At 45.5% G+C, this 17,895-nt stretch overlaps 1 protein-coding gene across 1 annotated transcript in view; it reads right to left on the reverse strand.

Moving 5' to 3' along the window:
• Positions 1 to 16,381, reverse strand: part of T265_05947 (hypothetical protein) — a gene marked incomplete at both ends in the record, with an annotated part of 25,620 nt that extends 9,239 nt beyond the window's left edge. The window contains 5 exons of the mRNA XM_009171094.1: positions 6,790 to 6,870; positions 8,133 to 8,240; positions 10,913 to 10,979; positions 15,814 to 15,978; positions 16,310 to 16,381. Of these exons, the coding sequence (XP_009169358.1) occupies positions 6,790 to 6,870; positions 8,133 to 8,240; positions 10,913 to 10,979; positions 15,814 to 15,978; positions 16,310 to 16,317 (429 nt within the window). The remainder of the gene's footprint in view (positions 1 to 6,789; positions 6,871 to 8,132; positions 8,241 to 10,912; positions 10,980 to 15,813; positions 15,979 to 16,309) is intronic.
• Positions 16,382 to 17,895: the final 1,514 nt, after the last annotated feature.

The raw sequence follows: 17,895 nt of genomic DNA on the forward strand, positions 1-17,895 counted from the left end.
GAGTTTCCGTCATCCCTATGCCTTATTTGAACCTTGACTGCACGAAATTCGGCTAATACACTCACCTGGATACCAATTTGGTTTTGACATGAAACTCAACTGACTGCAGCTGCATCTCTTGTTCATAATGTCCTAATGAATCGTCTCGTGTCAAAACCGAATTCACGTGCAACTGAGAGTATTTGTCAGTATGTGAGTAGCTTAAATGGCAATAACCAATCCCATCGTATTTGGCGTCAAGGCACTTTAAATTTGGAACGATGAAATCGGGAAGCTTAGCCTTCGAAATACTCGTTGAAGTCGCAGAGGTAAACATCCATACGTTGTTTTTTTGTTTGTTGTACAAGGCGAGTTTATCATAACCGATTGCAGATTAGAGTGAGGAGACCAAGCAGGTTGGAAAACAAACCGATAGGTCTCATGTTCCATCAGGTGCCCATACGCGTTCATTGGAACTAGCCAAAATAAACGACTACAGGTCCCAGATCACCTAACCCACATCATCAAACCGTTTAACTTACTGAGTTTCTCTTATATCTGATCTCTTTTCGAATTACGTTTGCGGCAAATGAATCAAGTAAGAAGTAATTCATGTTCTTCTGTCTACTATCAATGGGTAGTTTTCGCTATTATTTGAGTGAGCAAAAATTGGACCGTGGAATCACCTGAGAGATAGTGATTGAGAACCTGTGGTGAGTAGATTATTTAGTGAAAGACTTGGGAGGGACTTTGCTTTTTTTGGCGAATTACGGTGAGCTTCGACGTATGTGATGAAATAGTTGGGGGTCTAGTGCAAGAAAAACGTGGTGCGTGAAAAACGATAGTAAATTGTCCATCACAAGTTCTACTTGTTCCCAAAGTACTCTTGGTGCATGAAACGGCTAGCTTCAGTTCAAATGAGGGACTACACACCCACCCCCAGCAAGGTCAATTCATCCCAGGTTCATGGCCTATGTGTACGTAAGAAACGGTCGTTGTGAGCAACGCCGAAAAGTACCCTCAATCAGTCTGTTCCCAGACAATTTTAACTTCATTTAGCTTCCACCTAGATTTGTAGAACGTGGTGGCCTGACACTAGAGCTAAAAAGTTTATTGGGCCAACAGCCCGACATGAAATAACGGAGCAAGTGGAATTGACCGTTGGTGACCTATAAACATATCTATGACCGATGAACTGGCACCAATTATTGACAAAAACTGACGGGTACGAAAATCAGAGACAGATACGCTTTGTGCTTGGATCGCTAGACCTATGGTATCGGTTGGAATAGGACAACTAGTGTTTTTGATAAAACTCCTTCACACAACAAATTACATGGCGCTAAACTTAATCAACCTCAGGATCATCACCGATCTAGATTGCATAGTTTACCAGTGTCTAGTGAACTGGCGAGACGGAAGTTTCTACCCCCTGTTCCCATCCATCCGATCATGGAAGGGTCCACAATTAGCTAGCCCCAAGTTAACCCACGCCTAGCAAGGTACATCAGATTTGCTCAACATTTTGTTCAATTTGGCCACCGAAGTCAGCATGGATTGGACTCTTCAAGGTATCATGAATCCAAGTATCCACACCACACCTGAAAAGACTAACAGACTTGGATTATGCATGGATTATCAGGACACAAGTTAAAATTCTCCATCCCAAAACTGATTTTGACTGAGGCCAAAAGGTCATGTCTCACGTGTAAACCTTGCCGTCGACCGCTTCATCCTAGACAAGCAGATATTTTCCCATTAAGTCGCCCACGCTTTCTTTTATCTTCATCTTTTACTGGGACATATTCCTCCTTCAACTTTTGCACCATGTTGTCTTTGATGAACAAAGTAGCAACAGTACGGTATACATCCGAAAACCACCCACATCAAACTTGTAGTTCGGTTTTCGGAAACCCTAATGCAACCATGATGACAGTGTGAGGGCGAGCAGGCATCGACAAGGAATTGAGGAAAGTAGGGACACGGATAAAAACTCTACGCAGACCGTTGAAACAGTGACTGTTTGGCTGTTCAGTTTTTAACCGACATCCCTCGCAGGGCGTGTTTATTTGTGGCAAACAGTGATTCAGTCATGAAAGCTCAATTCACAGCACAACAGTCCTTCAGTGTTTGCTCGGTTTGTACAACGATGTCTCATCTTAACAGTGATCATACTGGACTCCAAATAATGTTGCTAAGGTAACTGTAATGCAGTTTACAGTTTCAAGGTGCAAGACTAGGTGCGTGCAGCGGCAAACCATATGTGGAACGACAGAGGTGTTAGATGGCAGTGGTAAGAACCAAAATGGTTCAGCTGCAACACACTTCCGGTGCCTAGTTGCCATGCCACCCGGAGGAAGCACATGGGCTTGGATACTACCAGGTTGCCCAAACTTATACAGGGGAAGTCGAGAGGAGGCCGGGTTTGAACCACGGACCTTACGGTCAATAAATCCACGCTCTAACCACTGAACCATCTCTCTCCCTTGGTATGCACGGAGTGAGTGTCGGATTGCTGAAACCGGGTGCGGCACATTCAATTGTTTGAAACATCACAAACGAGAAATTCAGCTGGGTAGGTCTCCCGTCAAAACCAAATTGGTGTGTGAATGAGTGTATTTCGCTGGTCAAGATTTCTTCTGCCAGAGCAACCTAAGGGCAAGAGTGTGTCAGTGTAAGGTAGAGAGAGGGTGGAACACAACAGTACTAGCACTCTGGTTTTGCCACCGTGCGAGAAAGACAATAAGACTGCTTAACTTTGACCATCAATAACTATGGTATGTTGTGCATGTTTTCTAAGAACATCTAGTTATTGTTACGAGTGTCTTGATTCGGTTGCAACCGACTTACGTACCAGATGATCAACTACTTTCTTAGCTGTCTTCTGGGGGCGAGATAGCTCAAGCGGTTAGAGCGCGAATTTACTGACCGCAAGGTCTGTGGTTCGAACCCAACCTCTGCCACTCGACTTCCCCTGTCTAGGCTTGGGCAACCTGGCAGTATCCCAGCCCTCGTGCTTCCCTCGGGTAGCATGGCAGCTAGGCACCGGAAGGGTGTTACAGCTGAACGATAGCCGTCTTCTAAGTCGGGCTCTGATTTGAAATACCCCGGGCCTTAGCCGATCATGCGGGCAGGTCGTGGTCAACATGCCTGCTTCGCAGATCGTAGTGCTGCTGTTGCGTCCACAAACTCGTTGCTTTTTCCCAGCCGACTTACTGTTTTGCTTCCCATGCTCATGACTTTTGACTAACTGGGTCTTCTCTTGAAGCCGATTCGCCATTCATCATTTGATACAGTGACACATGAACAAGCTCATGAAGTTAGAGACAAGCAACACAAACCAGAGCACTTAGTCAATTTTTTTCAAGATGCACCACTCGCGTAAATTTAAAAGACACCCGTTCTAGTGAACGAAGTATCAGTAAACCGGAAAACAGCAGTGTAAATTGAACAGAACGAATGGACGTGTCTGCAATTCATGTAGATAGAAAACGCAACCATGGATACTGAGGAAACAACAAAAAGCGGAACCGGCTACTATACAAGTCGAGGTTGCTATAGTACTATAACAAGTTTCGTTCTAATAGCAAGACCGAATACTGTAAGTACCCTCACGCGGCAAATTACTACGCTACCCTTGATCGGAGTGATGGCAGGCGATGTGCCCCCAAAGAAAACGTGAGTAAAGTTGTGGTGCTGAATGAATGAATTTACCAGTTTGAGAAAAAGGAAACTCGCACATAAGTTTGTTTGTTCAAGAAGACCGGAAAGACTGACAGCACCGCCCTCAAACAGACACTGACAAACAAACACTGACAGACGGTGAGAAAGAAAGAATCGGTACTTGTGTAATTGTATTATCACAGTTGAACCAACCGACTACCGGAAGTAACCAAATATTCTTAAATACACACCGCGTCAAACGTGACAAGGCACGAATAGACCTGGTTAAGTGAGGACAAGTAGAGGGATATTAGGTGTACAGATCCCGACTGAAGAATGACCGCGGGAAGAGTAGAAAGAGAACGGAAGTCTCAGTAAAACAAAACCAAGAGCAATGCGCCAAGCCATGGCTCAGCTGGATGGTTCGAAAACAGACGGACATCCAACTCAGAAGCAATCAAAGACTGTGGTTTCGGTTCTCTGATATAAACAAACTCAAAGTGTCAAATCTCAGTAAGTACACTTCCCTTAAAGTTAGTACACCGCCTTTCAGTGGAAGTGGGGCGCTGGTTCGTGGAGGGAGCAGATGAGTTCGAACGATCAGTATCTTTTGTGTGGGAACGAGGCGCGATAGGGCCAGTCGAGCCATCCAAATCCAGCATGGAAGAAAGACCGATGGGAGGGAAGGTGGGAAGAAAAGCTGGGAATAAGGGTACGATCGAAGGTTCGGAGCAATCACCATTAGCATGGGATTCGTCACAGTTTCGTGGGGTCGTTCCTCTCAACACCCGCTGCAACTGGAGAAGGGGAATATGGTTTTATAAGAAAATAGGGGACCAACATTTGATGACCTAAAAACAACTAACGGTAGAGCAGTTCTAGTGACACCAGGCTTCGCATTATCTTCTTTCAGGACCATAGGCATAGACAGAATAACCAACTAAATTACAGTGGTTTGATTGGACACGGCTAGGCAGAACGTTCGTTAATGTAGTACCGAAAAACACAGTAAATTCTGTCACAGCGGTCCCCAGACTCTTCACCTCATACGCGCCTTAGCCCCCTGTGTCTGACGCCCTTCTCTTGATAAAATTCATACCCCCAAACTCAGAACTTTTCAAAGAGAGCCGACTTTCCCGAATAGTGCAGAACAGCATTCATCGTCACGTATGACCAAGTGTGCGAACCTCTTGAAAAAGGTTATCCTCAGCGGGGGCCCAGTAGTAATTTTTTTAGCAGCGGCTTTCATTGGGGTGTACAGTGAGCTCAAGATGGCTCAGTGGTTAAGGCAAGAAGTTACTAGTCGGGAGATTCGTGGTTCGACGCCAACCTCTGAGTCTTCACTGCTCCCGTCCAGGTTTGAGCAACCTGACAGTAGCTCAGCTTCCTTCGGGTGGGATGGGAGCCCGGCACCGAAGGATTATTATTATTATTATTATTATACACAATAGCTAGTGCGCCGCATAAGTACAGCTTGGAACTATAAACATTACTCAGGAAGACCGAGACCAAACATTTTGGAAACATGTAGCCTCTTTAGAAGTTCAGATGAGACATGTTGACCAACTGCTCTCTCCAATATGATGTATAGAAGGCAATAAACAAAGAATTGTTTCATTCCATAATTCTTGCTAGTAGCCAGTCTCAGTACGTCCTTTGGGAAATGGATCGTGGTCCAAACATCTTCATTGATTATGCTTGTCAATCAAACTCGGTCAACTGTTGTTGCGTGGTCTCAACTGCGATGGCTCACAGTGCAGTCGTCAACTTTATCTCAAAACCTAAGCTGGACAGAGAGGCTTCTTAATCGGATATACCCAATAAACGAACATGATCAAGAATTATGTGACAAGTGCACTACGATAAAAGCACAAACTTGTCAGAAACCAACCATCCTGATTTATTTACGGACACTCAAACCCTATGATTTGCAGATTCATTGAATTGGACGGAGATGCACATGAGCAGTGTTATGCGCGACAAAGCAACGACAGTCAAGTAATCATCACCGTCGACAGCATAGAACCAGTGTTCAACACTGACGCGTCGCCACCGACATTGAGGCGAATTTTCTAAGCGTGATATTCAAAACTTCTACTTCGACAAGCAACTATCCGAGGCAGCACCTCAGTGCCTTCTCAGTCATCTAACTTGACTCTATCGCCCTCTTGTGAAACAACGGTTCATTGTATTTTTACCGGTCAGCGCGAGACGATACCGTGCTTTGGATACGAACATGATCCACACGCGGTAGCGATTTTGCACTAACCATCCCAGAACGCAATTAAACGCGTAGGCCACACTGGCGTCATTAGTGCCAGCAGAAACGTTGATCCTCGAACCCTCCCTACGCCATACTCGGTCATTTGCAGCAGTAAAAACAACTGTAATGCCTCATTATGTCTGAGGAATCTCGGTTGCTGGTCTGGTTACCGAGCTTCGCAATTGAAGTGCAAACGTTTCATCATCAGTCGAGGTGGGTTTTGTTTCTCCAGTGTGATTGGGTCGATTCCTTCTTGCTTTGGTCGCTCGAATAGGTGATTAGATTAAACAGCGGTTCCCGAATATCGTACCGAACGCCTATTTAACTACCAAGATCCGTCCAGTACTGATGTCCGAAATTCAATCACGAAACCCGAGTCTGTTGCACTCAGAGAGCGTTTGTACGCGCATTGAGTCTTTCGTGGTCTGCTCACGTGACCAATGGCCACTCCGGCTAATCGATCGTGACGTAGACAGTTTTCACTCCACTTTACCCACGTTTTACCTGTACGGATCGATCGTTTTTAGTTTTACAATCTATCGGCCTGTACTGGCCAGAAAAAGAGGTCGCAAAAACATCAATGTGTGGCCAAAATGTGACTCCGAGTGCCATCCGTGCACTCAGCAGCTGGATCTAAACACGGTTGAAGGTGTGGCTGAATGATTTGATTCAACGAGATGAACTATTAAAACCGTGTTTACAGTTCTGGTAACTCTGGAAACCAACGGTGAAGGATAGCGTTTCGTAGAATTTTCAAAGAAGCCTACAGAAAAACAAGAAGAGTATACGAACACACAAAACAAGCTAAATCAACAGTTTCTTAGAACAATCTGCCAGGCCCAGATTGGAACTGCGTTAAACGATAAAAAAAGATATGAACAAACCTTGGGGTTTCGTGGAAGAAACTGATCAGGATTCGTTTGCAATAAATTAACTGCAACAGAGCAGTCGTCTTTGTAGCGGTTCTGTGGGAAAAACACATGAGAAAACCCGGTGTTGTTTCTAAAAATGTTGTATCCATAAAAACACGAACAAAAAAAAACGTAAAACACTTGGAAAAATTAAGTTGATCATAGAGAAACCCTGGATCACATGAACCCGAGAATTTTCTGGGAGGTGAAGTAAACGGTTCACAAGTATTGGATCACCTGATATGCCTTGGAATAGCTAATCCAGGGTTTCTACACAACTTTAATGGGAACAATGATTGTATAGCCGTATTGACGGTGGTGGCCCAGGAGTTTCATCAAATATTAGCATACAGATGAAGAAGCAGAGAGCTCATAAGTTGTGAAGTGTGTAACGGTAACTACCAATCAGAGGTTGTACAAAAGCGAGACAATATCACAGTGTTACACATGCACCACCTCGACAGAAGAGCACGAATAAAGCCTGACTATCCCGAATAAATGCACCGTGACAGCCAGCGCGGTTCCACTTCCAGCTATTTCACAACCCATCATGTGACGCATACAAATCCTGGTCCACGGATCATTTTCTAGTCTGACGATATACAACAGAGGATGGGGTCAACCTCCATATGGTCGGGTAGTCCCGTGCTCGCTACTATGGACAGTCACTCATTCAAGCACGCTGTTTCCAAGCAGACAAAGACTGGCGAACCTCGTTTTCAGTTGATTGACGAAGGTGACACTGGGACACAGGGGCAGAATTCGAGAAAATACATAAAAGCAAGGCGATCAAGCACAATCTACTTTGCTAGTGAGAATACCTGTGATCGCAAAAACAAGCAAGCTTATGAGAGGAGAATGTGGTGCTGATGATGAGATTGCTGTACAGTACAGAGTAGTTTCATTTGTAGGATGGAATCTAAAAAACAAGCAGCTTATGAGAGGAGAATGTGGTGCTGATGATGAGATTGCTGTACAGTACAGAGTAGTTTCATTTGTAGGATGGAATCTAGACCAAAATTTCAAAATTCCCTCAATCCTTAAGAAAGATGAATAACTTGTTCATAAAAGGAAGATGTCCACGCGTTTCTCATCAGGGAAGCTAGCCAATACCGAATGGCCCAACCTCGAACTGAAGGATGGTGGCCCCATGTCCTGCGCACGGATGCTGGAGCTTAGCTACTAGACGGAAGGCTACGAGACCAAGGAAACTTCTACTAGAGTTTACAAATGCACAAAAAGAGCGACCACAGAACGTGCATCGATTTAGGCGAAAAGGCCTCGCAAATACAGGGGTTAGGAAGGCAGGACCTTACCCGTTCAGCAGAAACTATGCTTAGTCGTCGTTCACAGTCGGCAAGCTTGGATTTCGCAGCCTCCAGTTCATCGCAGAGGAATTTCTTCTCAGTGTTTTTCGCATCGATCTGGAAGTGATGTGGAACGACACAGCTACAGGATGTGGTAAACGTGCCCACTGGATGCTACATTTAAGCAACCGAAGAAACAAATTTAAACGAATTGACGTAATCCTGTGGGATATCACAGCGGAATTTGCAACAATAGAGGCCCAGACGGCTTGCCGGAACGTCAGAAACAAGGATAAGTGACTAATGGAAATCATACAAGAGTGTCCTATCGTTTCGATTGAGAAGCAGCAGTGTGGACAAAGGATACGCCGGTGCAACCATCTGATTCATCTGGTGAGCTTAAAATGAATGGGTGGCATCCGAGTCGGATAAGTAGCAAACAGCGGTCGAGTCACCGGACAAGTGATCAGTGCTGACTAGCCACAGAAGACTCGCGCGTAGTCGAAAGTAGTGCTGCCTTCAAAGGCTTTACTCTGAAGAGGACCTGAGAAAATAAGACTGGCACGTTACCAGATACAGGACTGTTGCAGGCCAACATTAGGCCCAAAGAAAGTAACACGGCAATGAGCTTGGGATAGCATAAAACCGGACTGCACGGTGTTCAGAACGTTGTTAGCGAAGCTCTGAAGGATAGTTTGGCGGTTTACGATTGGAATAAAACGGCTAATTGTTGATTGAATGGCGAATGACAGTGAAATTGCACAAGGAACAAGGGAAATCACGATTACCAGAAAGCTTATTGAAAAAAATGTTACTACACTACGACTAGTGGTACATATGCCCCCACCCTCGCCGAAGAAATGTCTCCGAGGGATTCATTCAGCGCCCAGCTGTAGCACCTTTTCAGTGCCTAGCTGCCATACCAACAGAAGGAGGCACGGGGGGCTGGTTTGTCCAAGCCTATACAGGAGCAGTTGGGATGCTGAGGTTGGGTTCGAACCACGGAACGATCCTGTACACGTATCCTAGGCTAAATCATCGGCCAAGTCAAGTTAGTGTGGCAGCTGCGCTCGTGAAAAACTATCGTAATTCATGAAAAAAAACGAATAAATGGCACAAGAGTCTCATTCTGGTCCTTCCTCACAGGGGAGTAAATGGGCTAATTTATGGAGCCGAGTGTTACCTCTTCGCATTCGCAGAAGGAAGGCTCTTCTCTCAGGGAATGTCATTTACATATGCAAACACTAGGAGGTGTCCTCTCGATGGCACTGGCGGCGTAATTTCTAACGAATCCCCAAGAAACCCCATGCTATACTACCTATCAGCCATTCTCGATGTTACATGGTCCTCGTGAAGCACCTTATGCTAGCCCAGTAGCGACCAGCCAACGCGCTTTGAAACTTTATGTTAGAAGGCACGCCTTTGTCGGATGTTCAAGTGTTAAGAGTCATTCATAGGTTAGTGGTCAGGCTAACACCACGGGGGCCGCAAGTATAGAGTGATTGACAGATATCCCAATAACTGGACACAACTTTAGTCGAATTCAGTTATCTGGCACAAACAATTTCGCTGGAGTCCAGTAGATAGTTCCGGTCAATATGGCGTGGACTTTGCATCGATTAATTACGTCATTCGAAAGGACAAGTTCTAGGATTGCAGTGACACGATTCAACACTGCTGTAGTGGTTTTCACAGGAGATTCACCTGAAACCCAGCTGAATCTCCCGTTTATGATATTCTTCAACTGAATGTGCTGCACAAAGGCCAACGAAGAGAGAAATTGGGGCTGCTGAATAGTTTTCAGCAATCTTGTGAGTAGCTTTCCTTATGCAAATATACTGCGATATCTACAAGATCGTACCAACTAAAACCTGGGGCGGCCTTTGTGCAGCATAGTCAGTTGAGGAATATCATGAACGACGGATTCAGCTGAGTTTCGAGTGAGTCTCCCGTAAATAACTAGCATGCAAACGTGTATTCGAAGAAACATGTCCAGTTCAAACAGCTACGCGGTAAAGGGATGCCGCACATAATAAAAATGCACCTATTCGTCTGGAGGAAGTGGTTAGCGAGTTTTGATGTCTAAAAATAAAAAAACCGTCCAGCTGTAGCACCCTTTCGGTGCCTAGTTGCCATGCCACACGAAGGAGGCACGAGGGCTGGGATGCTGCCAGGTTGCCCAAGCCTAGACAGGGGAAGTCGAGTGGCAGAGGTCGGGTTCGAACCACGGACCTTCCGGTCAGTAAATTCGCGCTCTAACCACTTGGTACACCTTGATGTCTGCAAGAGTTTTTAGTCAGCAGCGCAGTGAATGGCTGATTAGTATTCACTGGGACTCCTCATTCGATCGGGTGGTTCTTGCCAAGACTGACAAGTGGGTTTACTCCAACAAAGCTGTACTGTACCGAGTGCCAGTGAGTCCAGGCTGAAAGCAAAACAACTTTCACTGATGATGAGATAAGTGAGCAAACAATCCAATATACCTTTTCGGTTTGACAAATACGTGCTCCAGATAGCTCGGTGATTGAGGCACGAACTTACTGATCGGCTGGTTCCGATTCGAACTCAAGCTCAGAAACTCGACTGTTCCTGTCTATGCTTGGGCAACCTAACAGTATCTCACCTCTCATGCTTCCTTCGGATTGTGTGGCGGCTAGGCACCATAAGGGTACCACGGGTAAATCAGTGGCATAGTTATTTTATGGGTTATTGCTCGCCGGTCACAAAATGAACTGACACGAGCATCTTGTTTCAGTAAGACAAGACAGTAAGACACATAAAAGACTTACTGTTTCCAGCAGGCGTGCCTCCAGTTCATGATTAATTTTACTCAGACGATGGTGATTAGACAGAAGCCTGACAAAGGGAACAATAAAAAAACTTCAGCGAGAGTTGGTATGATTTTGACACACGTCAAAGTCTATGCAAGTTAAATAAGATCCCGCTGGATGGTGTGCTCGCAGTATTTATGGTACGAGTCATTTAGCGTGACAGTTGATCAGTAAGTATGGATCAATGGCATGGGCTTGAGATACCACAGACGCGAACTTACTGGGAGAAAGGTCAGTGGTTCGAACTCAACCTCAGAATCTCAGCTGTTCCCGCTTAGGTTTTGGCAACCTCCCGGTATCTCAGCCTTCGTGCACCTTCCGGATGGCTATGGCAGCTAGAAACCCAAAGGGCGTTTACAGTTGAACGACCGATCATGGGTATGGAACAATTCCATTGTGACGTTTCTTCTCAATGCATGAACCAGAGCTGCCTCCTCTCACTGTAGTAGGATACGTGATCAAAACGCAGCCCTCTCGGCTCATATACAATGCTTCAGTGCGGTGTCACTAAAATAGAGTGCCTTTGCTAAGTCTACAATGGTGTTGGTTTCACGGCCCAATCCGCTTGTCCGAGCGGTGTAGCGCGATATTGCTGCAATCGGGCGCATGTAGTTTTTTGAAGTAACAAGCAACAACTGGGTACAATGTGGGCTACGGACGGATGAACTACCCGGTGACGAATGACAGGCATATGGAAAAGAAATACCGACCTAGATAAGTGTGCATTTTGGCCCCCATAACAGACATGCGTATTGGTTTTTCAGTAACTCAATGGATCCAATAAGACTGGGATTTATCTGTTAAACACGAGCACCTGAGCAGAAATCCCATCTCCCCAGAGCTGTCAGAGGCGCCGATGTGTAAGGCATCCTAAAGCGTGTTTTTTTAACAGGAGACACACTTTTCAGAGCTAACGCATTTGTATGGAAACAACAACGAATTAGACGAAGGAGGCCTTTTCAGGTGGATGATTGTCACATCGAACCGTGGGTGGTTTACCCAGGTGTAAGATACGATTGTTATTTCAGAAAAGAATTTCTGTCCGGGTGCACACATGTGCCACAGTGAAACCAGGAACGAGTTCCGGATCCAGTTAAAAATGAATAACATACACTCAAGGGAAGGACACAACGGGGGTGTTATTTTAGCTTCTACAAGATACTTTACACTCAACCACATCTGATTGGAAACGTCCGCGAGGCCTTTTAAGAAGAGTGATATATCCGAGATAGAGGTGAGAACACTGTACATGTGAATAGGTAGACCTACAGGAAGTCCCAGACTTTCGTCCGGATAACAGAACATGAGGGTCCAACTCAAACGTGACTAGACCTACGGATTTTGCCGGAAGGTGCGCAAATCGTCTATCAAGGACGGAAGAACTGAGGGGTTCGTTTTTGAATGCGATGGAGCGCCGGATGCATAGGTGCTCTTCATCAATATCAGAAGTGGTAACAACAAATAAACGTGTACAAGGCGTCCGGAAGCTCTAGCTGCTAGTTCTACTGAAGAAAAATCAGCTGGATGGAAGCTGCGCATTACGAGCTGGAAACGGTAGAGTATATATACATGCCTTCAGGAGGTCTAAGGCCACTTTTTCCATTACGACAAGAGTCTGCAGTTTGGATCACAATTTCAAGTGCATCTACCGCCACTCAGATTTGTCTACCGAAAGTTTGGTATGAAAATTAGCTGGTTGGTCATGTGATTCCAAGCCGCATTGCCAATGCGAAGTTTGGGTGGACACGGCGCCGTTAGTTCTAACTTACCATATCAACTGACCCCATTTACATGCAATTAGCAAATTTCAAATCAACACTCGTAAATGTACCATTACGTTGAAAAATACCATTGACAAGTGATTCGTTTGAGTCTTACGCTACTACCATCTTAGCGTGCAAGTGACGAAATAGCACTGTTCGCGAGCAGTGACTGTTGGTGGAGTCAAAATTGCGTTGTAATGCACTGTCCGACCCGGGAAACTACATGGAAATGCTTATATCCTTTCACGTATCCAGTGATCGCAGCTGTGCATGACGTACCGAACGTAGACGCAATGCGGAAACAGCCACAGCTAGAAGAAACATTCGCCGGCGAAACAATGAACCCGCTGGTGGAAATGAATTTTACAACCTCAGAGGAATGTCACCTACGGGTCCAGTGAGCTAGGCTTCGCACGACGAACAATCTGCAGCATATATCTGACTGGTGTTCCACGGTGTAACACGTAGAAAGGCATTCTGGAGGTTCACAGACAACCAGGAGAGGATGACATGAGCAAGACAAGAGGCAATCCGACGAGGGTTTTAGAGACCTGGCTACACAAGTAGGCTCATAAGTTTTATCCTAAGTGCGAAAAGGGTGCGCGGACAAATGCATCAGAAGATACCCGACGACTCCCTTCGAAGGGATTTACCAGTGAGGGTCAAAACCAACGCCTAAGAACTGACTTCAAATCGTTCGGATGGTAGAAGGGGGCAAGAGATATGTTCTGGCAACAGTTGACTCTTTTACGAAACGGTGTGAAGCACTACCGATAGTAAACCCTCCACAGTTAACGAGTTGACGCAACGGAGTCTCAGCAGTCTTATACCTAGATGAGGGTGCAGGGTTTGAAAACTATTCCCTTGCTGAAGTATGCGGCTTCATACCAATAAGCAGAACACAAATTGTCGTCCCCAGGTCGCCCATATGCAAAGCGTCCTTCAACAACATCGAAGGCAATCTAATCAACAAGCTCCAAACCAACGACCTTTCTGGTAAGATGAGGCTTAACAGCGCCGTGATCCTCCAGTGCACTGTGGACATGGTCGATCAAAAAAAACGGGAAAACAGGGTCACCTTGCAGCATTCTGCTGGACACGGAGAAGAAACCAAAAAGCCTGTTGTAAACCCTGATCTTCCATGACATTTGACGGCTTACGATGTTCTCACGTAGTTCTCTGGTAACCCACTGTTTAATGAGATATCCCACAAAATTGCCTAATTCACAGAGTCAAATCCTGCTTTGATATCCAGGAACACCATGATAGTGTGACAGTGTTCCAACAGCCGAGTCAGGATAAGGATTTAGTCGAAACGGGTAGGGTGTGACCCCCCCGTTTGGCAGGCAAGCGATGGAGATGATTGGATGCCAACAGTACAGTCACAGCTAAAAATCAGGGTTGTGCTTCGGCAGTCGCTAAAAAACCCTACAAGAAATATTTTTCAGAGTGGAAAAACTAGTGGTTCAGTCCACGCTCGAAGGACCACTTCCTCAAAACATTTGTGAGAACACCACAACTGACTGATCATGCTGCTAAGTCGGAATCAACAAAAAACTACGCGCAAAGATAAGCGCAGATGAGTGATTAACCTTTGCCATTGTATCATAGTCTATATCATTTCCGTTTGGCAATTATCACCTTTGACTCCATCTGGAATATCCCTATTAGTTCAGTTGAAGAGATACGGATGAAATGTCAACAAACCGCGAATAGTACGGCCTGATTTCCTTCGCCAGATGGACTAAAAGGAGCTAAAATGCGAAATTTTAAAGCAAAGGTCTCCTATTCGTGTTGTTCGATCATTTGCTAATCCGTTACCCAGTAAGGAGTTCTATGGAGTGTTCTCCGGCTGTCGTCAGCGAACTTTCGTCAGTCAACGCCTATCTTGTGCAACGTACCAAATTTTATGCTGAAGCATCTAAATCCAGGCTAACCAGAAGAGAACACAGATAGGATTACGGCTAACAAAAATGAACATTTTCAGTTGAGGTTTCGTCCTACCAGTAAAGCCAAGGTAAGCTGAAAAGCCGAGAGGCATTCTTATTGGAAATTATCAGCAGCTATATTCTGTTAAGTGAGGGCTAGTCACACTGCTTTTCAACTGCTCGTGGTTGAACGGTTAAATATCCAACCACTGGAAGGTCATGGGCTCGAAACTCCCTGGAGTCTCGTGAGATAAGTGCTCTTGATGATGCCCAATAAGAATGAAACAGCTGCACAATGCTTCTCGGCTTTTCAGCATAGACTGACTTTACCTACAGAACGAAATTTCAATTAACAAGAAAAAGAATCGTCCAGCTGTAGCACCCTTTCGGTGCCTAGCTGCCATGACACACGAAGGAGGCTGAGATACTGCCAGATCGCCCAAGCCTAGATAGGGGAAGTCGAGTGGCAGAGGTCGGGTTCGAACCACGGACCCTCTGATCAGTAAATTCGCGTTCTAACCACTTGGGGCATCTCACCAATCAACAAGTATCAAGTATTCTCACAAAATCATAAAAAATGAACATGACACACTAAGGAGGCCAGGTGGACCGGCAGGACCACCCCGAATACACTACTAAAGACATTCAGCAATGACCGAGAGAAATACGAGTAAATAATGTATCAGCTTGTGCAAGGTATTCACACCTGGACTACCTACGCTTTTCAGCATAGATGCCATGAAAGAAAGCCATAGACTAGGTAGAACGCTTGGTCCCTTGACAAATGCAAGTACATTTTTCAGTTTTTGGGGAAGCATAGTATAGGGATAAGATTGCGCTCAGATTTCGGACGATGTAAAATAGTATCAAGAGTGGTGAGAGAAAAAAATGTTCAACCCTGAGACACGGTGAGGGATTGCGGGTATACGATGAGTTCAAGTTAGCAGGAGTCCAATCAAGCTCGCTCCGCGCTGAACCAGTCCATACAGAACTGCACCATGGAAAACAGTATACCACCGTGAATTATGACAGACTATCACATCACAGTAGTCGGGGTGAAATTTGCTCAGGGGAATACACATTCCCAAGGACGAAGTATAAGTTCCCAGTATTTTCACAAGATGATTATTATGGTCCATCCTAAATAGCCAGTAGAAAATTCGCGTACCTGTCGTAACGCTCACGCAATTTTTCCAGTTCACAGGTCATTATTCCGCGTTCCTCTTCCAGTTTCTTTTCCAGGTCGATGAATTCCAACGCCTTCTTGTCAATGGCTTGAGTGGCTGCCTGAAGACGTGCGCGTAGGTCTTCGTTTTCATGCTGTAAGTCTAGGCTGAACAATTGGAAAAGGGAAATGGTGAAAGCCGCCAGAAGTCAACAACAGAAAAGTGAAAAGAACAGCAATAATTACATTCAGCCGCAACAGAGATTGATAGTTAAATACATTGGCATACATTCTGATGACAACGGCTAGTGAATTCTGATAGCCAATTAGCATTTGCTACTCGGACGGCTAATGCTAGCGAACTACCTATACATAGCTAATTATTAGAGGGTACATCTCTGACGTGTCCTAGTGACAACGGATGGAACTAAGCAGCATGGATGAAATGGATAGAAGTCCGAATCTATTCAGGTTGACAGTAATCAAATAAGGAACTCACAGTTCCATCCGAACGTGGAAGAATTTGGAAACCAAAAGAATGAACGGAACTTGGGAGGGATGATTGGGAGCTGAAAAAATAAAAAAAAGGAACTGAAAAACCGAAGACGATGTAGCTGTTTGGCTTTGGTGGCCGATGGAGACATTTCCTTGAAATTCAAGGAGTGCCGCTGTTCCGTCTTATATCTAGTCTCTCAGCGAACCTGGTAACGCTGTGTCAAAAGCAGAAACCCTCACATTGTGTAAGGGTGTGGCGACCTCGTTTCAGTACGAACTGACGTTCGACGGCAGAACAGCTGGAATAGAGTGCAGAAGAGAATTCCGATAAACTTATCTAACTTCCGGATTGCCAATCTCTCAGTTACTCTATTTGTCTACACCTTACGCGGCCCTGTAAAATGGGGGATAAACGACTCCCGACGTGGTCGGGATGCATGTGTACCAAAACAAGCGATAGTTAGTTATTGATCCGTGCCAGCGGTATCTGAAGGCGGTGTGATCAATTTGAGTTCGAAGCCGGCACGCTTTCGGAGGACAACATGTGGTCAGACGACTTCAGCCATTTGGAAGTTAGTGCTGCATAAAAACAGCCTGCGGTCAGCACACAGCTGAAGCAATCGTTCGCCACTGTCCGCTGGGACCGAGTCCAACTCAGGTCGACCTCCTAATTGAGTCTCAGATGTGCTAAGCCTTCCCACTTATGTATTCAGATCTCCGGTAACCACAAGGATACCTGAGCTTTTAGCTCGCCGCAACAGAGCATTCATGGCACCATAAAACCTGTCTTTCATTGTGTCAGAGCTACAGTGGTTTGGGGAGTAAAAAGACGCACAAACGGACATAGATCAACTTCCAGCTTGTGGGACAGCTTGACAGACGTTGAAAGACGAACCGCACAAAGGTGACTATCAACGGGCATTCAGTCAAGCATAAGTCCTTCCACTTGAGTGATTTAGGAAGATACCAACCCGTGCTGCAGCGGCCTGCGGATTGTCGGAGGTGCGCAGCCGGAAACGAGTGGAGTGATGGGACAGTTAGCTTAACCAACGCGCTAGCATCCTGAATTCCTGTTTCTGATACATTGCACATACCAGCGTCACGTGACTCTAGTGTGCGAGTAAAAGTAACCTGTTGTCCTACTCGTTTCAGAGTGTGAACACTAGAAGCGGCCAGATAGACTGGGCATCTAGGCTTGAAGATTGATTTCGACGGCTGCCCGCAGATGCTGCGGCGAAGACCAATGGAAGACGAACGGAGTCATCAGTAATAACGGATGGGCCTACAAAGAAAGTTATCAATGGAGTGGGGAAGGAGGGAATAAAAAATATGTAAAAGAGGAAGAATGGTGGCTTCACTAGTAGAAGAGACAACCTTCGTCGCCAGACGCTGTCACAATTTCTGAAGGCCAATGGAGTCAAAAGAGACTGAGAAAGACAATCACTGTTGGTCGTCGGAAGGAGTGGTATTCTACACTTGTCGAAATAGATATACGACCGACGCAATCTTGGCCAGGGGAAAACCCAGATTGGCTCTAACGAATCTGAATCTCCTGGTGATGAACAAACCTTTCAGTTTCTACACTTGTCG

This window comes from Opisthorchis viverrini (assembly GCF_000715545.1).
Source record: "Opisthorchis viverrini unplaced genomic scaffold opera_v5_118, whole genome shotgun sequence".
Taxonomy (NCBI): Eukaryota; Metazoa; Platyhelminthes; class Trematoda; order Opisthorchiida; family Opisthorchiidae; genus Opisthorchis; species Opisthorchis viverrini.